Source organism: Hemitrygon akajei, chromosome 30, assembly GCF_048418815.1.
Source record: "Hemitrygon akajei chromosome 30, sHemAka1.3, whole genome shotgun sequence".
NCBI lineage: Eukaryota > Metazoa > Chordata > Chondrichthyes > Myliobatiformes > Dasyatidae > Hemitrygon > Hemitrygon akajei.
The window spans coordinates 14,382,321-14,405,161 of NC_133153.1; the positions used below are offsets into that span (position 1 = coordinate 14,382,321).

General features: G+C 41.5%; 1 protein-coding gene across 4 annotated transcripts in view; it reads left to right on the forward strand.

The window, feature by feature from the left end:
• Nucleotides 1–22,841, forward strand: part of LOC140718823 (lamin-B3-like) — an 87,544-nt gene that overhangs the window by 6,174 nt on the left and 58,529 nt on the right. For all 4 annotated transcript variants that reach the window (XM_073033009.1, XM_073033010.1, XM_073033007.1 and 1 more), the window contains exons 2-4: nucleotides 11,112–11,268; nucleotides 11,358–11,483; nucleotides 20,969–21,139. In XM_073033009.1, the coding sequence (XP_072889110.1) occupies nucleotides 11,112–11,268; nucleotides 11,358–11,483; nucleotides 20,969–21,139 (454 nt within the window). The remainder of the gene's footprint in view (nucleotides 1–11,111; nucleotides 11,269–11,357; nucleotides 11,484–20,968; nucleotides 21,140–22,841) is intronic.

Sequence of the window (22,841 nt, forward strand, 5' to 3'; positions counted from 1 at the left end):
TACGGTTGTTTAACTGAGTAATCTTTTGGAGATTTTTATGACAGTGTTACAAATGCAAACTTGTGAATTCAATGGAAAATCTGTTCTTTTAAAACCAGTCATAACACTACTTTTCTCAAGATGGTGTATTACATTCCTGTTTGTAGACTTGTTTACATCTTCAGAGCAAGGGTAGGGGAGTGATAAGGCCATTGGTAATTAATGATTACAACTATCAACTGGGCCCTTAATGTACCATGTGAACTTATAAAGCACATCCCAGATGGTAGAATAATTTAATTCTCTTTTTTTTTGTTTTTGAAGTAAGTGACCTTTGCAGTGCTTTTCGAAATATAATTCTGATGTTTTTAAATAACATTGATTCCACTCTTGTCTCATTAGCTTTTAACCTTGAATTAAGTCAACTGCTTCCAGCAGGAGTGAAGTTAATCTAAAGCATGAAAATATAAGCTTTGCTATCTTCACGCTGGAACCCAGATCTTTTCAGTTTACTTAGAGAACAGATGCCATTTGCCTATAGGCAAATTCAGAGGCTGAGCTCCAAATTGTCATTGACTTCTTCACGAATGAATGCAGTAAAATGGACTTCATGAGAAGTATCTGGAAGACAAAGATCCCCCAGACACAGCCAGCTATACTTGGCTGTAGAAGAGTAGCCCTTCTGCCCCAGCCCCTACCTATCCCATCCCATCCCAGCATTTGCTATCAATGTTCATGACAACACTGAGGCAACACAGCTGGTTAAAAGCCTTGATGCTGAAGATATTGGTAAATAGATGCAGAGGTAGGATATTTAGCCCACTTGTCCTTCTCTACTAATGAGATCAAGTCTGATTTTTTTAATACTACTTTATTTTTCTACACTAATCCATATCCCTGGATTTCTCTTAGTACCCAGAAATCTTTTGTTTAACCCAGTTTATTGTCATTTATCTATATTGTAAATAACCACATAATATATATATATAGAAATGAGACGTTTCTTCGAACTAGGGTGTAAAGCACAGTAGTACACATAACACATGACTCTTGAAGGTATGGATAAAATCTGCAGATGAATCTCACATAAATATCAAGCTAAAGTGTATTAATTTTAAATATTGGAAGATACAGAACAGATTACTTAGCGATACTTTGAGAACGATGCAGCTGGGAGTTCAGAAGCGTAATGGCCTGGGGGAAGAAACGGTTTCTCATCCTGACCGTTCTTGTCTTTATGCATCGGAGTCTCCTGCCTGATGGTAGAAAGTCAAAGAAGATGCTGGATGGATGGGTGGGATCTTTAACAATACTGAAGACCCTGCATATGCAGTGCTCCTGATAAATGTCTCCGATAGGTAGTAAGGAGACTCCTTTGATCCTCTCAGTCCTTTGTAGGGACTTCCAGTCCAATACTCGACTGCTCCCATACCAGATGGAGATGCAACTTGTCAGGATGCTCACAATGGTGCTCCTGTAAAACACAGTTAAGATGTGGGGGTGGGGGGGTGATGGTCAGAGTCTTGCTTGCCTCAATCCTCTTAGGAAGAGGAGGCACTGCTCTGACTTCTTGTTCAGGCAGGTGATATTAAGGGAGTGGGTGAAGTTATCCGTGTTGTGAACTCCTAAGAACTTGTTGCACTTAACTCTGTCTACGGAGGAGCCATGTATTCGCAGAGCGGGATGCTATGTTTGCACCTTGCTGAAGTCCGCAATGACTTTCTTCATCTTCTCCCATGTTCAGGCTTAGGTTGTTCTTCTCGCACCAATCCACCAGCCGCTCTACTTCCTCTCTATGCTCCTTCTCATCATCGTCCTTGATAAGGCCAACCACTGTTGTGTCGTCAGCAAACTTGATGACACGGTTTGAGCTGGATCCTGTGATACAGTCAGCAGTGTGGACAGCAGCGAGTTGAGCACGCAGCCTTGGGGAGTGCCGGTGCTCAGCATAATGGGACGAGGGATGTTGCTGCCCTCGCAGACTGGCTGTTATTCAATCTCTGCCATTCATACATTCGGCCAAAGAGCTTCCATAGCTCTTTTGTGTTGAAGTCTAAAATTCCACCATTGAGTGAAATCATTTTTCTTCTTCACTGGAGAATAAGGATCCAATATCTCCAAAACATTGAAAGTCACGCCTCAGCAAAATTTACCATTTAGTGAAGAGTGTCAGCATAATCTTTGGCTAACTGAGGAAAGGAATGTTGAAGCCCCATGATTTTGACATTGCATTAGAGTTCTGGTATACTGCGATCCACACCTTCCTGTCTTCCTTGGAGACTCATAGATCTCACTTTGGGAATCAATACGTTCTCTGCAAAAGCTTCCAAATCGGCTGTCAGGGTAGATGGAGCAGTGTTAATGTCACATAGATGAGACGGCACCTGGAGTACAGGCTTTCTCGAGGTTATGAGCGCAAAGCATATATACAGATCATACATACAAACGAGTGTCTGGGAGGTCACCAAGATGAATTTCCGAAATGGAATCCTGTGATAACCTGGGGAGGACTGGTATTTTGTGCAGGTCTCACCTCCCAAACCAAGGAAGAATATACTTGTGAAAGAGTAAATGCAATTAAGATTGATTCATATGAGAGCAGGGTTATCATGACGAGAGATTACCAAACAAGGTCTATAATCTACTGAGTTTAGAAGAATAAGAGTTGATGTTATTAAAATACACCCGTTTTCATGGGGCCTAACAGATGAGAGGTGGGGATGTTGTCTTCCTAGAGCTTTTTGAACCAGTGGTCACATCTCAAGGTTTTATCAGAACTGAGGTGAGGTGAAACTATTTAACTCAGGGTCGTGAATCATTGGACTTTGACTCAAGAGGTCAGCGGAAGTTTGTTGGCTGAATAAATTCAAGTCAGGCATTGTGTCAATCAAGGGCCATTGGTTGTTGCAGAAAAATGAAGGAATAAATAAAAGAATAGCTTTCATCTCATTGGATGATGCACAAGGAGCTAAATAGCCTACTTCTGCATCCATTTCCCTTGTTCCCTTCCAAGCCAAAATCTGCAGAGTCAAGTTTCTGGTCGTTCTTAACCAGCTCAGTTGTTTGGGCCTTTATCTGTGTGCTTGACACTAAAAGCCTGAAACAAGAATCTGATCCCACCCGACATGAGATTTCCAGGAAGAAAGGGAATTTTTTTCAAGGCTGCGCTCTAAACTGTCTTAAAAGATTGCAACATCCTAACTGACGTTAAAGGAATCCCTGGGTAACAAAGGCTGAAAATAGAGAGGTAACATTCAGGAAGTCACTATATACCTTAGATCTTTGCACCAGGAAAATAGAGGCTATTTGCAAACAGGAAGGTTCATGCAACATCCCAAACGGCTCATTCATCCGTGTCATTCATTGCTGCCCATCTGTGTCAGAGCATGGAGCCTGGAGGGTTCTTCAGCCATCTCTGAACCCACAGAACTGGACTGAAAATAAATCTTTTGCAACTGTGGAAGACAGCCCAAAGGCTGATTTATACTCGTGCATACGGGCTACGCCATAGCCCTGATTTTCACTTCTGCGTCGCTCTACGCCGTAGCGAGCATGCATTGGTGTGCGTCAAAACGCTAGTTGGCGGTGGGGTTTCTATGCCACTGTTGAGTTTCTTCGTGAGAGACATGGATGAGGAAATACATTTCAAACATTTTCGCATGTCGTCAGGTAGATTTGACGATTTGGTTCATCTATTTCGTATCAGTGTACTGACATGGCGGAGAAGAAGCAACTGGAAATGCATAGGAGGAAATGCGATGCTACCAAGCGGACCAATCACAGTTGTTGCAGTCTGCGTCGCCACGATGCATGAGTAACTTTTCTGGAGAGATGCACGTCACCCTATGGCGTAGGGTACAGCGTAGGTACGGTGTAGAGTATGCGTTACCCACAGCGTCAATGCGACGCACAGATCAGCCTTAAGAAGAGATTGATTGATGGTAATCTAATCATCGGCTGGCATGGTGGACTGGAAGTCTATGATAGATCCTGGCCGTCCGGGATGGCATTCCAGCCTTGTTGTCATTTTGCTGTCAGTATATAAATGATCAAGCCCCAAGGAGGAAAAAATAGGTATGTTTTCATTTAATAGTCTCCCTGATTACACCTTTTATTCAAAGAGAAACATTCAAATACAATTTAAATTTCAAATAATAATATTCCTGTATGAGCAGTTGATTTCATAAGGATGTGCACTCTGTATTAAGTTGACTTTCTCTTGGTATATTTAGCTTTTACTAATTCCTTAATCGTGCTAAGAACCCAAAACAACATGAAGCTTATCAAAGTTTTAATTTTCTAGACTAAAAGGGGGAAATTTTGTTGATCTATAAATTGTTACTTTTTGAGGAGACATACCTGCATTTGGGTGGGGGTGTGGGGGAATAAAGGACACAAGTTGTGGTTGTGGTCCTGGTAACTTTGTGTGAGATACAGCAAGATATGTATAAAAATAATGTTTGGCTGCTGGCACGGGCTTTGAGATCCTGCATGGCATAATTCAATCCTGCGTTGTCTCAGGCCATAATGATGGGGTTTATTGAGTTATTCTGGAGTTCTTTCAGGGCAGGGGTTACTAACCTGGGGTCAATGGTAGAGGTCTATGGCATTAAAAAAGGTTGAAGACCCCTGTTCTAAGGGGATATCTCGCTGATGTTAATCATGGACCTTCTTACAAAAATATTTTGGAGACTATCATTTAAATGGAAAAGATTTTAGCTTCAGTTAAGTAACTTTGAAACAATAGCTAAATAGTTATATTCAGAACTATCGGTGTTTAAATTGTAACTAAGAATTATTGCATGATAACATTCATTGACCTTTAAGTTAATTTCAGAAAATGACATTAAATAGTAGATATCAATAAAACTGGAACAGGGGAATATTTTTAAATTTTACCAATAATTACCGGGCAATGTGACGACTGGAGAGTATAATCTGAATTGCACCACTTCAGTAATGAGTTACACAGACCAAAATTAAATTCTGAAAGAATTATCTGAAGTTTATTCTTTCCAAATGATAGACACAGTAAACCATAAAGTCAAATGTAATGTGGGTGGAGTGATGATCAGGTGGAAAGTGCAAGCACCTGATCTAATACAAATCAGGGATACTAATGATTATTCTGGCATCTTTCCCCTTCTTTCTTAGTCTTGAAAAAGTGTTTCAGGCCGAAACGTCAACTGTTCACTCTCTTCTGTAGATGCTACTTGCTGCTTAACCCGTTGAGTTCAGAATCAGAATCAGGTTTATTATCACCAGCATGCCTTGTTAACTTAGCAGCAGCAGTTCAATGCAATACAGAATACAGAAGAATAAACAAACAAATAAATAAATCAATATAGTATACGTACATTGAATAGATTAAAAATCGTGCAAAAACAGATCTTATATATATTAAAAAGTAAGATATTTTTCACGGGTTCAGTGTCCATTTAGGAATCGAATGGCAGAGGGGAAGAAGCTGTTCCTGAATCACTGAGTGTGTGCCTTCAGGCTTCTGTACCTCCCACCTGATGGTAACAGTGAGAAAAGGGCATGCCCTGGGTGCTGGGGGTCCTTAATAAAGGATGCTGCCTCTCTGAGACACTGTTCCTTGAAGATTGTCCTGGGAACTTTGTAGGCTCGTACCCAAGACAGAGCCGACTAGATTTACAATCCACTGCAGCTTCTTTCAGTCCTGTGCAGTAGCCCCCCCCCCCCCACCCATACCAGACAGTGACGCAGCCTGTCAGAATGCTCTCCATGATACATCTATAGAAGTTTTTGAGTGTTTTTGTTGACATACCAAATCTCTTCAAACCCCTAATGAAGTACAGTCACTTCTTTATAACTGCTACGATATGTTGGGACCAGGTTAGGTCCTCAAAGATCTTGACACCCAGGAACTTGAAACTGCTCACTCCCTCCACTTCTGATCCCTCTGAGGATAAGTGTGTGTTCCTTCATCTCACCATTCCTGAAGTCCACAATCAGCTCTTTCGTCTTACTGATGTTAAGTGCAAGGTTGTTGCTGCGACTCCACTCCACTAGTTGGCATATCTCACTCCTGTACACTCTCTCATCTCCATCTGAAATTCTACCAACAATTCTATCATTAGCAAATTTATAGATGGTATTTGAGCTATGCCTAGCCACACAGTCATGAGTATAGAGAGCGTAGAGCAATAGGATAAGCCCACACCCCTGAGGTGCACCAGTGTTGCTCGTCAGTGAGGAGGAGATATTGCCAATCTGCACAGATTGTGGTCTTTTGGGTAGGACTTTGAGGATCCAATTGCAAAGAGATATACGGAGGCCCAGGTTCTGTAATTTATCAATCAGGATTGCGGGAATGATGGTGTTAAATGCTGAGCTATAGTCGATGAACAGCATCCTGACATAGGTGTTTGTATTGTCCAGGTGGTCTAAGGCCGTGTGAAGAGCCATTAAGATTGCATCTATCCTTGACCTATTGTGGCGATAGGCAAATTGTAGTGGGTCCAGGTCCTTCCTCCAGCATTTTGTGTGTGTTGCTTTGGATTTCCAGCGTCTGCAGACTTTCTCGTAGTAATGATTATTTATTACTTGATAGAACAATATGAGACTGCAACAACTGAGAGAAACGACATTCTGAATTTTATGCATTAACATGGGGAATATAAAAATCAAGTACTTGGCATTGAATTTAAAGGAGATGATTACCTGGGGCAGTTTTGGACGGATCTTCTACATTATACTGTAAAACTAATGACTTTCTTATATAAACAGAAAGTGGTGATTGTTCTAGCTGAGATACTTAAAGGATTAGCTTTGGTATTGTCTGAACTTGCAGAAATGCAAAATTACATTTTGGGAGAAGATGCAGGAACTTGAAAGGGCAGACATCCAATCCAGACTTACAGAGCAGCAATTTGCTGCTGCTCTCAGACCCCTGAAGCAATCAACTCTTTCAAACCCTCTTCCCAGTGGTGCTGGCATTTTCATGTACTATTCTCCCACTCTCCCCACTATAGTTTTGCACTTGTATTTATTATTATTGTGCATATTGCTTTACTCTGTAAGTTTCATGTAAACAGGAATTTCATTACACACTAATGTATATGACAGTAAACTGAGCTAATCTAATGTAGCAGTTTTTAGTAATCTGGGTGTGTCCTATGAACAAATTACAGCAGGACTATTGCAAAGTGAGATTGCTTCTACCTTTCCCGATGATTTTCTATAATGGTTCTATTAATATTAATAATATTGCATCCACAGGGCTGTGTCACTGATGACAGTTTCATATACAGCCTATGAAGATGTGAGCCTGCAATATAATTTTTGTCATCCAAAAATAACTTGTTTGGATTATTTCAATAAATGGCATTTTGTGATTGTGGGTCCATTTTGAGAGCTGTGAGCAATTTTGGGTCAATTTCTCACTCAACTGCACTTTGGAGGATTGAAACACTTGTTTCAATCTTTCATTTCTCTTCACCGAAATCTCAAACATTTTAGAAGTGCTTTAAGAAGCCCTTTTTACAGGTGTAATTCCATCAAAATATCTGTTAGTTTTAATAAGTGTATGGTGTGGAATCCAATTTAAATTTTGAATTCAGCGATTTTCATCATTTCAGCTTTTGGTCTGTAAATGTATGTAAATTTATTAAGGTTGGAAAATAATAGGTCAAGGTGAAAATCAGGTAATAACTTTAATGCATTATTCAAATACGTCTTCTGTACAGTTGATGTGTTTGGTAACTTGTCTCTCGCATTGATTTTAGAGTGCAGAGAGCCTGGCTTCGAATATGATCAAATGTTCTTCAGTTTCTTCACAAATCTACTTTTTCTATTAAATAGCTAGCTGACCACAGTAGTATTAAAACCAAGTGTTTACGTTTGTGGAGGTGTTGATGTTACTGCTGTGTTCTGCATTCTTCAGACCTCTGTCATTTGCATGTCTAATTTTCTTAATTTTCTTCATATATGATTAAGTTACTTTGCTCATGGGCCAATTAACTGAGATGAATTTCTATATCCAGTTTTGTTTGTCGTTGCGCTGTCGTTAAGGTGGCCTAACAGTACCTGTACTGGAGGTAACATGTCCTTACAGAGTGACAAGCTTAGGAAAGTGGTTAGCATTATAAATGTCATAATCATGAGGCCTTCGTTGGTCAGGATCAACCATGAATGTTCCGTCCTGGCTGACTAGAAATGCAAGCTTGGACAACACAGTATGGAGAGCGAGCTGTTGCCTGTGTAGCAAGTTCTCTCTGTCCGTGCATCTGATGAACCCACAGGCCAATACAGTTTTGGCTCTTGCTACGTTGCAGGAGTGATGCACCATCAATAACTCGGGATAGGGCATCAGGGGGCTCATTGAGCCTTCCAGGCTGGTACAGGATGTCATAGTTGTAGGTGGAGAGTTCTATTCTCCACCACAAAATTTTATCATTTTTGATTTTGCCCCGCTGTTGGTTGCTGAACATGAATGCAACTGAGCGCTGGTCGGTCAGCAAGGTGAACCTTTTGCCGGCGAGATAGTGCCTCCAGTGCCTAATAGCTTCCACTATGGCCTGGGCTTCTTTCTCCACCGCGGAGTGCCGAATTTCAGGGCCCTGACGGGTACGAGAGAAGAATGCCACCGGCCTTCCTGCCTGATTGAGGGTAGCAGCCAGCGCGAAGTCAGAGGCGTAACTCTCTACTTGGAATGGAATGGTCTCGTCCCCCACATGCATCATTGCTTTGGCAATGTCCTCTGTAATGTGGTCTCAGCTGAGAGGGGAAATGCGGTGGACTTGACCAGGGGGTGGGCCTTGTCTGTGTAGTGAGGGACCCATTGGGCGTAATAGGAAAAGAAGCCCAGGCACCGTCTGAGGGCTCTGAGGGTGGTGGGAAGAATGAGTTCCAACAGGGGGCGCATACGGTCGGGGTCAAGGCCAATGACCCCATTCTCCACGACATACCCAAGGATAGCAAGTCGGGTGGTTCCGAATACACACTTGTCCCTGTTATAGGTGAGGTTAAGAGCTTTGGCCGCTTGGAAAAATCGTTTGAGGTTGGTGTCGTGATCCTGCCAGTCGTGACCGCAGATGGTGATGTTATCCAGATATGGGAACGTGGCCTTCAGTTGGCACTGGTCCACCATCTGGTCCATTTCCCTCTGGAAGACAGAGACACCATTTGTGACACTGAAGGGGACGCTCAGGAAGTGATAGAGCCTGCCGCCCGCCTCAAAGTCGGTGTAGGGGCGGTCCTCCGGGCGGATGGGGAGCTGATGGTAATCGGATTTCAGGTCTATGGTCGAGTACACCTTGTACTGAGCTATCTGATTGACCATATCCGCAATGCGGGGTAGGGGGTATGCGTCAAGCTGTGTGAACCTATTGATGGTCTGGCTATAGTCCACGACCATCCTATTTTTCTGCCCGGTCCGAACAACGACCACCTGGGCCCTCCAAGGATTTGTGCTTGGCTCAATGATCCCCTCCCTGAGCAGCCGCTGCACCTCCGACTTAATGAAGGCCCTGTCCCCCACGCTGTACCTCCTGCTTTTAGTTACCACAGGTTTACGGTTGGGGGTCAGGTTGGTGAACAGCGATGGGGGAGGGATCTTGAGGGTGGAGAGGCGGCAAGTGGTGTCAGTAGCACGGCCGTTGGCATGGTGTTGGGTGGGATGTGCGGGCTAATAAAATTGATGCACCATCAATAACTCTCGGAGACGGGAGGCGAACGATAGGCTTTTATTAGCAGCAAAATGGAGCACTGCATCTCGGAGACTGAGGGGGGGAGCAGTGCCTCCAATCGCCTTTATACTGGGGTCTGTGGGAGGAGCCACAGGAGCATTCAGCAGAGGGGTGTGTCCAGACAGGTATACATAGTTTACCACAAGGAGTTGCCAGTCAGTGTTGAACTCAAAGTAGGTCTGTCTTAGGAACTGGAGCTCTGGGTTTTTCTCTTTGGGTTTACTCCTGAGTGGATAGAGCCACAAGCCTGAAGAGGTTTGAGATCAGAGTTTTCCTTCTAGATGAGCTGCCAACCACAGCTGACGAGCTCCATCTGCTTGAAGCAGTTGGTTTTGAGGTGCCTTTGCCCCTTCTCCTATCAGCGGAAACGGTTCAGCTGGGCTTCGTAGTTAAGCCACGTGTGAAGGCCAGGAGCTGGACTTGGTTGTCAGAGGCTATTTGAGGTGCACAGCATTGGGAGCATTTAAAAGGTAGTGGGAGCTTATCCCCATTACATTTGCCTGGCTATAACGACCTTAAGGATCCACATTATAAATATAATCATTGAAATTTATAATGTGGAGGGAATTTTTACAGGAAATATTCACATAATTAATCTAAATAAGACTGGCAGCTCATAATCTTGGTGGCTGCTGAATTTAACCATCTGTGTCAGGTGCAATTTAATTGTAAAAACAAGTATAAAATGAAATTTAATGGATTTTGTTGAACATCCATAAAAATGACCATTTTATATTCTCATCACTGGTCATGGTAGTTCCTTGATTATCTCCTCAAAACCGTTGCTTTAGGCATCTAGTCGGAAGGAACAACAGGAATTTTGCCGGTTAGCTTTGGTGAATTGCTGCTTTAAGTGTTAATTTTATTTCTTCAGAGTTTTTAAATAGTTTCATGTGGATTTATTTTGCAGGTTTAAACAGTTGTGTTATATTTCTCCCAGTATGTTGACACTGGTACACTAAATGGATTGCAGCTTTCACGTCAGTACTCAGCAACAGTGAGTAAAGCAGGTCAGATGCTGGGATGTTTTAGGTGTGCACTGTTGGACTAGAATTTTGAGGTAATCCTGTCTCTGCAATTAGTGTAATAGTGTTTAACACAACTTAATGTGCAAAATAAGATATAATTAAGAGCTTATAGAACATGAGACGGGATTATATAAACTGGAAGAGAGAAGGAAGCAGACTTTAGCTCTAGTACAAAACTGGCCTTGTATTTCTGCTACCTGATGTTTTCTTTTAAATCAAATTGTGAGATGTCCTTTAATCAAATTATTTTGCTGTAAATCCATCCAAAGAATTGTGTTGTGTTTTGATATCAAATTAATATTTAATGACTGGCTGATAAATAAATTCTAGTCCAAGTGGAAAAGTTGACGTGAAAATCGACTAAACTAGAGGTAATATTGTATGCTTTCAGAAATGCTAAAAAGGAAGCTGAGTTGAAATCTGCTTTAGCCCAGTTGAGAGACCAGGAAACTCTGTTGAATTCCAACAAGACTCAGCTGGCTGCATCGCTGAGGGAGAAGAGGAATTTGGAGAATGAACTGTTTGAAGTCAAAGCTCAGCTTGCAAAAGTAGGCATTTTGTATTAGAGTTATTGATCCCCATCCTCATCAGAAGGAAAAGAAATAATTTCTGTATTATCTTTTCTGTTTTATTATAGGCTAATTCAATTGTCCAAGACACCAAAACACAACTTCAGGATGAAATCCTGAAAGGACGTGACTTGGAACACAAGACACAAACATTACAGGGGCAGTTAGATTTCCAGAAAAGCCTCTATGAGAAGGTATGTACTGAAATCATTGAGACACTAAGGCCAGTTTCAAAAGAGAACACAACCATGTACTAATCATAGATGCATAGGATTATACAGCACACAAACAGGACCTCCAGCCCAAGTTGTCCTCAAGGTGCCTTCCTGAGCTGAAATCATTTGCCCGTATTTGGACCACATTCCTTTAATCCTGTCCTATCCATGAACCCATCCAAATGTCTTTCAACCACTGTGATATTATCAGTCCCTCTCACTTCTCTGGCAGCTCACTCCATGTACCCACCATCCTCTGTGTGGAAAAACTTGGCACTCAGATCCTCTTTAATCATTTCCCCTCTCACTTTAAACCTGTGTTTAAAGGCAAGTTTTATAATTCCCTACCCCAGGAAAATGACAGTGATCACCCACCTTGCCTATGGCCCCTTCATTTTCTAAACCTCCATAAGGTCACCCATAGAACATTACAGCACAGAAACAGGCCTTTTGGCCCTTTTTGGCTATGCCAAACCATTTTTTTTTGCCTAGTCCCACTGACCTGCACCTGGACCATATCCTTCCATACATCTCTCATCCATGTACCTGTCCAAGTTTTTCTTAAATGTTAAAAGTGAGCCCGCATTTACAACTTCATCTGGCAGCTCATTCCTCACTCCCACCACTCTCTGTGTGAAGAAGCCCCCTCCCAATGTTCCCTTTAAACTTTTCCCCCTTCACCCTTAACCCATGTCCTCTGGTTTTTTTCTCCCCTGGCCTCAGTGGAAAAAGCCTGCTTGCATTCACTCTATCTATACCCATCATAATTTTATACACTTCTATCAAATCACCCCTCATTCTCTTACGCTCCAGGGAATAAAGTCCTAACCTATTCAACCTTTCTCTGTAACTCAGTTTCTCAAGTCCCAGCAACATCCTTGTAAACCTTCTCTGCACTCTTTCAACCTTATTAATATCTTTCCTGTAAATCGGTGACCAAAACTGCACACAATACTCCAAATTCGGCCTCACCAATGCCTTATACAACCTCACCATTATATTCCAACTCTTATACTCAAATCTTTGATTTATAAAGGCCAATGTACCAAAAGCTCAATGTACCAAAACCCTATCTACCTGTGACGCCATTTTTAGGGAATTTTGTATCTGTATTCCCAGATCCCTCTGTTTTACTGCACTCCTCAGTGCCTTACCATTTACCTTGTATGTTCTCCCTTGGTTTTTCCTTCCAAAGTGCAATACCTCACACTTGTCTCTATTAAACTCCATCTGCCATTTTTCAGCCCATTTTTCCAGCTGGTGCAGATCCCCCTGCAAGTTTTGAAAACCTTCCTCACTGTCCACTACACCTCCAATCTTTGTATCATCAGCAAATTTGCTGATCCAATTTACCACATTATCATCCAGATCATTGATATAGATGCCAAATAACAATGGACCCAGCACTGATCCCTGTGGCACACCACTAGTCACAGTCACTAGTCACACCCCTTAGTCTCTTTTTCGTTCACCCCTTTCTTCCTTTGTTTTGAGAAAAGTGGCCCCAGTCTGTCTAGTTTCCCCATGAAACCCAAGCCCTTCAGATCTAGAAACATCTTTTTGAAACTCTTCTGCACTCTCAAGCTTAATTACATCTTTCTTATGGTATGGTGACAAGAATTTCTCACAAAGCTCCAGGTGTGGTCTCAGCTTTAACATGATGCACCCAGCCTTCTGGTAATTGAACTGATTGTTGAAGGTAAGTGTGCCACGTGCTTACTTCAGCACATTGTCGACCTGCGACAACACTGTTAGGAAACTGTATCGGTGCCCCTGGGTCTCTCTGTGCTTCAGCACTCACCTGAACCCTATCATTCACTCTGTGTGTCCTGTCCCGGCTTAACTGCCCAACTTGCATCACTTCGCACTTGTTTGGAGTTAAATTTCAGCTGCCATTCTGTTGCCCACTTTTGCAGTTCATTGTGTTGTAACCTTAGACAACTTTCTTCACAAACCATTGTTAAGTTGTGTTACACATTTATTGAGATACAGCATGGAATAAACCCTTCAAGCCGTACCACCCAGCAGTTTAACCCTAGCTGATCACAGGGCAATTTACAATGACCATTTAACCTACCAACCAGCAAGTCTTTGGACTTTGGGAGGAAACCAAGGAAACAGGAGGAAAACGTACAGTCACGGGGAGAACATACAAACTCATTACAGGCAGCGGTGGGAATTGAACCCTGGTCGTTTGTACTGTAAAGTATTGTGCTAACAACTACGCTACTGGGTGATTTCATTTGCTGGTGTATGTCGTTGTAACTAGAAGCCATTTGTTGGAAGCTCCTAGTGAAGTACCTTTCTATATAAGGGTTCTGATGCAGGTCACAATGAAACTCCAGGATCAATTGCTTAATCCTGAACAATAAAAGGAATATTAATTCCTCATATGAGTAAAGTGAAATATAAATTGTTGAAAAGGCCATACAAATATTGGGAAGGATCTTCTCATAATTGCAAGAGAGAATCTGGGAGAAACTTCTTTACCCACTGAATTTGGAGAGTGTTATTCCAGTGAATATTGAGACAAATAGTTTGAATACATTGAATGTGAAGCCAGATAAGCACATGGAGCAGAAAAGGGTGTGTTGATATGATGTCGATACACATTGGCATGACCTGTTTCAGTTGAATCGCATGTTTCTGCTTCACTTTGCATGTTGCATTGTAAAGAAGTTAATCTTATTGAATTTTTTGAAGAGGTTACTAGGAAAGTTGACGAGGGTAAAGCAGTGGATATTGTCTATATGGACTTCAGTAAGGCCTTTGACAAGATTCCACACGGAAGGTTAGTTAGGAAGGTTCAATCATTAGGTATTAATATTGAAGTAGTAAAATGGATTCAACAGTGGCTGAATGGGAGATGCCAGAGAGTAGTGGTGGATAACTGTTTGTCAGGTTGGAGGCTGGTGACTAGTGGTGTGCCTCAGGGATCTGTACTGAGTCCAGTGTTGTTTGTCATATACATTAATGATCTGGATGATGGGGTGGTAAATTGGATTAGTAAGTATGCAGATGATACTAAGATAGGTGGCATTGTGGATAATGAAGTAGGTTTTCAAAGCTTGCAGACAGATTTAGGCCAGTTAGAAGAGTGGGCTGAAAGATGGCAGATGGAGTTTAATGCTGATAAGTTTGAAGTGCTACATTTTGGTAGGACTAATCAAAATAGGACATACATGGTAAATGGTAGGGCATTGAGGAATGCAGTAGAACAGAGTGATCTAGGAATAATGGTGCATAGTTCCCTGAAGGTGGAATCTCATGTGGATAGGGTGGTGAAGAAAGCTTTTGGTATGCTGGCCTTTATAAATCAGAGCATTGAGTATAGGAGTTAGGATGTAATGTTAAAATTGTACAAGGCATTGGTGAGGCCAAATTTGGAGTATTGTGTACAGTTCTGGTCACCGAATTATAGGAAAGATGTCAACAAAATAGAGAGAGTACAGAGGAGATTTACTAGAATGTTACCTGGGTTTCAGCACCTTAGTTACAGAGAAAGGTTGAACAAGTTAGGTCTTTAATTCTTTGGAGTGTAGAAGGTTGAGGGGGGACTTGATAGAGGTATTTAAAATTATGAGGGGGATAGATAGAGTTGATGTGGATAGGCTTTTTCCATTGAGAGTAGGGGAGATTCAAACAAGAGGACACGAGTTGAAGTTAAGGAGCAAAACTTTAGGGGTAACACGAGGGGGAGCTTCTTTATTCAGAGAGTGGTAGCTGTGTGGAACGAGCTTCCAGTAGAAGTGGTAGAGGCAGGTTCGATTTTGTCATTAAAAAAATTGGAATGGTATACTGTATGGACAGGAAAGGATTGGAGGGTTATGAGCTGAGTACAGGTCGGTAGGACTAGGTGAGAGTAAGCGTTCGGCACGGACTAGAAGGGTTGAGATGGCCTGTTTCCGTGCTGTAATTGTTATATGATTATATGGTTAATAATTAGAAACATAGATTCAAATTAGAAGGATTGATATATTGACTGTGACAAGTATCTGGCTACCAGCTAGCTGCCTGATTATAAATATTCAATACAACAAGGTTTTAGAAAGGAAAGGGATTTGTATTGGGAAAAGCTGTAATTGTAATAGTTGGGAAGGGGTAAACAGACAAAGTGAAGTACAGTATCAGCAGCAAAGGCTGGAAGACTGGTTACCACTGCCCTCTCTCTTTGATCGTTGAGATGCTGTATACTGAGAGGATGCACAGGCAAAATTAGCAGTTGAAGCAAGCGTGTTATTTTCAAATGGCGTCAGCCAGCTTATGGCCCACCATACCCATGCTGACCAACAAGTACCAAATTGGACAAGTCTCATTTCTCATCGCTGGTCCACATCCTACTATCTGCTGGTGAATTGAGTGCTCATTGGGATGCTCCTCACATGTTGCAGGAACACTTGCCTCTACTAGATTCAGAGACAGTGAGTTCAAGACTCCAGCAACCCTCTGGTTGGGGAAGAAGTATTCCTTGTTTCCCTTTTAACCCTCTTATTCCCAGACAAGAGTTAAGAGTTTCATACTCTTTACCTTGTCAATCCCTCACATAATTGTGTATACCTCCAGGAGCTCTCAGAACCCCCTCCTCCCCCACTGCTCCAATGAAAACTCATGTGGCTGCAGCATTTAACCTCAGGCAAGATCCTTGTGGGTCCCCTTTGCTCCTTCTCTAGTGAAATCGTATTCTTCCTATTGTTTGGCACCTGAACTTCACATCCAATAATATTCCAGCTGTGGTGTAAACAGTGTTTAATAAAGTTGTACCAAGGCATCCGTTTTCTCATACTGCTTGGTAATAAATACAAGCATCTTGTCTACTTTCTTCACATCCTATTTATCTGGGCTTCAGCTTTGGGGACTTTGGACTAAGAACATCAAGGTCCCTTGATCTTCTCTAGAGCCTTGCCTTTCATAAAATGCATCTCACCCTTGTTAGAGCCCACTAAAATGCATCACCTCCCTCTCACCAGGATTGAGTTCCATTTGTCGTTGCTCTACCCAACATACAAATAGATCTATGTAACAGGGTTCCCTAACACTATCCTCCTTGCTATCAAAAAACACCACTATTTTTTGTGCCATCTGTAAGCATTGCAGAACAGACAAGAAGCAGGTCATATTAGGCTTGGTGTTGAGAAGCCTCTAGATCAGTACATAACATTTAAGGAATTTCCTTCATGGATCAAGACCAGGTGCTAGAATCAAATATTTCACTTTGAGAGAAAAAGGGAGCTTTTAAAGACCACAGTACACTTGCCAAATAATTTTGCAAACAATTTTAGAAAGTACTGGTAAGATTTGAACTTCATAATGCACAGATAGGCACATTGCCCTTCCTTAATAATTATGTTAATTATGGGCAGTAAATCGAGCTAATGAACATTCATAATTAGGAGATGTGAGCGTCCTTCAATGAATTGGGTACATTGACAATTTAAAGTTTGTAATACTTGAATCAGAGTATACCAAATGGTGAAAGGAATGACTTACTCAGTATTAAGTACTGTTAATATTAAGTCATAGTAATATCCGTGTGTGACATTTAAACAGTGGAGAAGCTGCATTCTGGAGTCAGCTGTCAACATTGAGAAAGCAATTCCCCTGATATCCTGAATTCTACATTAGGAATATTTTCCCTTAATGGCAAAGGACCCAGGAACTTTTGAATATGGTAAAATCTAATGAAAAACAAATAAGATCTCGTACTGATGGCAGGAGTACATGATTAGACATTATTCTAGATTTGAGCAAATTAATATTAAAAAAACTTAAATGATAAAGCCTTACCGGGGCAGTTTGCTTATTCATTTCTCTGTGCATACAAATAGAGGACAATGTAATTCAGAACCTTTCAGTGTGTCTGGTTTATATGTTTTACTTGACAAATTTATCTTCTCACACTTTTTAAAGGCAAAAATACTAGCAAAAGAGGTAAATAACAAAACCAGGATTAACAGCCTATAGAGCAGGGGTGGGCAAACTTTTTGACTTGTGGGCCACAAAGGGTTCTAAAATTTGACAGGGGGGCTGGACCAGGAGCAGATGGATGGAGTGTTTTGGTAATACACCTCTTAAGAGAAAATAAAATATCATGGGATATGTAGAAAACATGTGCTTTAATTTCAATTGAAAATGAACAAATGCATTACAACAAAATATCTGTCTTTGAAGTCCCATGGTATTTAGCTATTTATTGAAATGACTTTTAAAACACTGAAAATTAAATGAATAAAATACAGCTTTTTTAATAATAACAGTTATTATTTTAAAGCACTGAAATTTCTGTTATCCTTCAAGATATTATCATCATCACTCTCCTCCTGACTGTCTTTATTTCAAAAACGGTAGGAGATGCAGGTCTACTTGTCCTGCTCCTTCTTATTCAATTGTCCCCTGTGCCAAAACTCAACAACGACCAGTGTCACTGACAGAACAGTATGCGGAGTGCGTTATTTGATCTGGAGCGCATTTTTTATTTTGAGAACGTACGTGCACCTGCGCACTACTCATGTCCATCACTTAACAGAAATGACATGTAACATGTAAGGCTTATTGAAAAAAATATTTTCAAATGCATTTTTTACATAACACAACGAAGAAACTTATTTTTAATTTCAGTGGGAACAGTGTTGTTGGTCTCCCTTTTTAGCCAGCGCATCAAAGTCTGGATTTAGTTTTGTTGTGGCGATTCTCAGGATGGATCTGAGGTGTTAACAAGGTTTATTAATATAATTTCATCAAGTTCTGCGGGCCGGATTAAAAAGCTTAACGGGCCGCATATGGCCCGCGAGCCATAGTTTGCCCATGCCTGCTATAGAGTCATACCACACAGTAACAGGCCCTTGGGTCCATCTAGTTGGCTTCTGCCTAGTCCCATCTACCTGCATCCAGACTATTTGCCTCCAAACCCCTCCCATCCATGTACCCATCCAATCTTCTCTTAAATGTTGCATTTGAACATTTGCTCTTCCACCGGCAGCTTAGCTTGTGCAAAATATGTAATTCTATAAATTTAATGTTCAGCAAATAACAGCAAAAGAACAGATATGAAGTAAAATAGAGACAAAAATTTTGAAGTGATACTGAAGTGGTTAAGAACAGAAGGCCTTATTGGTAATACATTGGAGTAGAAAGTATATATACTAGCTGAGTTACTAATTTATTTTATTGCAAAAATCTTTCAGAATTAATTCATTAAAACCTGGCATCCCTGGTTCTATATTTTAGATCAAACTGTCTCTGAATATAGGGAGCATTCTTTGTCCCAGCAACACAAATGAGCTAATGATAATTCCAAAGAGAGAGAGAGAGAGAGAGAGAAGGCCTGCCTGTCTCATTTTATTGGCCTTGAATGGATTGAAGTATGCAAGTAACATTTTAGGATGATGTTGACGGCTGCTTTACTTTCCAGAAATAGCCTGCGTGCTTAATTTATGGTTTGAGCAATCCCTTTGTAATTGCCGCGTATGTTACTGACAAATGGTCACTATAGTCGTGTCAGTAATTAATCCTTATGACTGAATTAAACATGTTTGATTGACTTGTTAGGACTGTGTATTAGGAGAAGAGAATTAACGAAGGGAAATGTAGGCCCATGAACGACAGACACAGGTGGCACTATAATCCATTAAACAAATGTTAAGTGAATACTCTGCATTCCTTCGTGTGGAGGAGGAGGTTAAGATACTTGGGGCGAGCAAATATAAATGTGTCCAAGGGGGAGGTGACATACAAATAAGATCATGGCTGAATAAATAGCAGTCACTACTCCACATCCCCGACTACTCATGAAAACCTTTCATCCCTCGTTTATCCAGTGTCTATTTAAATCTAATTTACTCACAGTCATAGGGTTTGCTCTCAACACTGTTTTAGACCATAAGACACAGGAGCAGAATTAGGCCATTCAGCCCATCAAGTCTGCTTTGCCATTCCATCATGGCTGATTTATAATCCCTCTCAAGCCCATTTTCCTGCCTTCTTCCTGTAACTTTTGACACCCTGACTAGCCAAGAACCTATCAACAATCTTGAGGAAGAGAGTTAAAAGACCTGCCACACTTTTATTGGAGTATAAAAGTTGTATTGTTTGCTGTGTAACCAAAACTATGTAGTCAGCTTTGAGCTTGCTATTTTGCTATGCATGTATCCAATTTAGTAGGAGAATGAAATCTTAAGAATGTAGAAGATTGGTGTTAATGAGAGGCTAGCTAAGGATGTAGATTATAATGGTGTGTTAATGAGGGGTAGCTAAGAGATGTAGATTAGAACATGATTAAGTCAATGGGTAGAAACAATAGTGGCGGATGTACTTGTGATACGCCCGATTGGATATGCTAATTCAACTAAACCAGGAGATTGCTATAAAAAATGCTATGTACAAGGATCGGTGGGCAATCAGCGACTAGCTCACTGACTGTCTCAGCTTTGATTTGCTAATTAAAGTTTAACCCTTCTTGAAGAATCTTCTGCGTCTCCTGGTCGTTTGTGGGGCACGAAAAACCACGACACTTTCTGCAACAATAGATTTTGCATCATCCCTGCTTTAAATGGGTGACCACATATTTTGTAACAATGACCCCTGCTTATAGATACTCCAACCAGAAATATTCTTTGCATGTTGACCCTGTCAGCACCCATGGATTGTCCACCCTGTCATGATGCCTCATCCCTTTGTTTCAACTAGCAAGTACACCCCTACCCAATGAACCCTTTCCTCATGAGGTAATTAGTTCATTCATGCTGTTAGTCTAGTAACTCACCTCTGAACTGCTTCAATTGCATCGATTTCCTTCCTAAATAAGGAGAGCAACACTCCATGCAGTATTCAGTAATTGGTCTCATGAAAGCCCAATATAAATGAAAATTAACCTCCTTTCTTTTGAGTTCTCCTAACGATGAACATTCTAATTACGGTTCCCATTTTGACATGTCAGTCCTCGGCCTTCTCTTGTGCCAAGATGAAGCCACTCTCAGGGTGGAGGGACATCACCTTATATTCCATCTGGGTACCCTGCAACCTGATGGCATGAATATAGATTTTTCCTTCTAGTAAACAAATTTTTACACCACCCCCTGCTTTTTTATCCCCAACTCTGACTTTTTACCTCTTCTCACTCGTCTAATACTTTCCCCTAGGTCTCCTCCTCCTTCTCTTTGTTCCATGGTCCCTTCTCCTCTCCCATCAGATTCCTCCTACTCCAGCCCTTTTCCCACCCACCTGGCTTCACCTTTCGCCTTCCAGCTAGCCTCCTACTCTCCACCCCCACCAAATCTTTTTATTCTGGCATCTTCCCCCTTCCTTCTCAGTCCTGAAGAAGGGTCTTGGCCCAAAACTTCGATTATCTATTCACCTCCATTGATGCTGCCTGACCTGCTGATTTCCGCCAGTTTTAGAAATGCATATTTGGAATATGAAGAATGAATCCAAAAGCCTGCCTGACTGTTTTGTGATGTTTGATCTTGTAGGAGATTATAGAATTCAAGAGAAAACGGGAAATGAGGCGTGAAGAAAGAGAGGTCCTTCGCCAGAGGGAAAGTAAACGCAAACTAGCCGAAATGCTTCAGGAGTTAAGGGACAATCAGTGTGAACAGATCAAACAGTACAGGGAGCACCTGGAACGAAACTTCAATACTAAGGTAACTTGTGCCTCCCTAAAATTGGCGAATATAGGACCATTAAATATCAAAGCAAAATTAGGCCATTTGGCCCATCGGGTTTGCTCTGCCACTTCATCACAGCTGATCTAATTCCCTCTCAACCCTAATCTTCTGCCTTCTCCCCATATCCCTTTATGCCCTGACTAATCAAGAATCTATCAACCTCTGCCTTAGGCTACATCCACACTACGCCTGATAAATCCGTAACCGAAGCTTTTTCTCTTCGTTTTTACCCTCCATCCTCACTAAAATGGCGTTTTCGTCCCCCGAAACTGGAGCTTTTCAGAAACGCTTTCCAGGGTGGGTATTTTTGAAAACGCTGCTCGGGCAGATCAGTGTGGACGGGGTAACCGGAGACTTCTGAAAATGCTGTCAGACGGCAGCACACCATTTCATTGTTTTCTTGAATGTAACCTAACAATTTCAGAACAGACGGCAACGAGACTGAAGCCAGAAGAGTTAGAAATGTACTTGCCAAATACTTTGACCCATAACTTACTGAATAAATAAGTATACTGTACTCACTTTGCCGTTTTCTGTCCTTGCTCATATGAAGGTGGTTTACCTATTTATGCAAGTACTTCTTTGACAATAGATGTGTAACAGCCTGCTGTAACATTGTATGGAAATACAAGGTAACACTGATGCAGACATGTTTTACACATTTAACAAGATGCTTTATTAATGCAACAGTTAGTCGGTTTTTCAATGTTCGTCGTCAGCCGGGTCAATCTGTCCGTAAACTCCCTGTCGGTTGCCGCCGTACGCTCCAGTATTTGTATTATTTTAGTTTTAAGTTCTCCTGTGCGAAAGCCAACAGCTGTCCGTCGTTTTAAGTTTTTCTAGTCTGTAACTACACAAACGCGCACTTTTACGGCGAGATTTGACACTAAACATGCCGCTTGTTTTCGGTAGATGTGTCCTGTGCATGCGCAGGAGGAGGAGATTCGCCGAAATCTCTGTTTCAGTGTGGATAGAGCTATTTTCAAAAACGCATAGTGTGGATGCCTGTCATTTTTATGTGAAACCGCCGTTTTCAAAATTATCCGGTCTAGTGTGGATGTAGCCTTAAACACATCCAATGACTTGGCCTCCACAGCCGCCTGAGGCAATGAATTCCACTCTCTCTGGCTAAAGAAATTCCTCCTCATCTTTATTCTAAATAGACATCCTTTTATTATGGAGATATGGCTTGAACTCTGTGGAGGAAGTGACTGTGTTGTGTCTTGTGATCTTTGCTGCGATGCTCGGGCAGAATACCATGTAAATAATCAGGCAGAAGCTTCCAGTGAATTTATGTAATGCATAAATATAGTACAGTAAGCTTTGTTTTGTCAGGATTTATTACTCTGTCCCTGTCCTTATCTGAAACTCAACACCTCATCCTGTACAAGGAGCATTATGTTGCAGTATTGTAACACATTTTTTTAAAATAGCTTTTGTTTTGTTGACTTAGCTGATATTTGCTTGAGGATCCACAAATTCCTGAAGCAACATTGCTCATCCTGCCTTGATTAAGGTCTTTTCTCTTCCTGACTCAGACCGGTCGGCCTTTGCTTTATGCTTTGCAAATCAGTTCTTTAAATGCTAACATACCATCAGTCCTGGCCCGAAACGTCGACAGTGCTTCTCCTTATAGATGCTGCCTGGCCTGCTGTGTTCCACCAGCATCTTGTGTGTG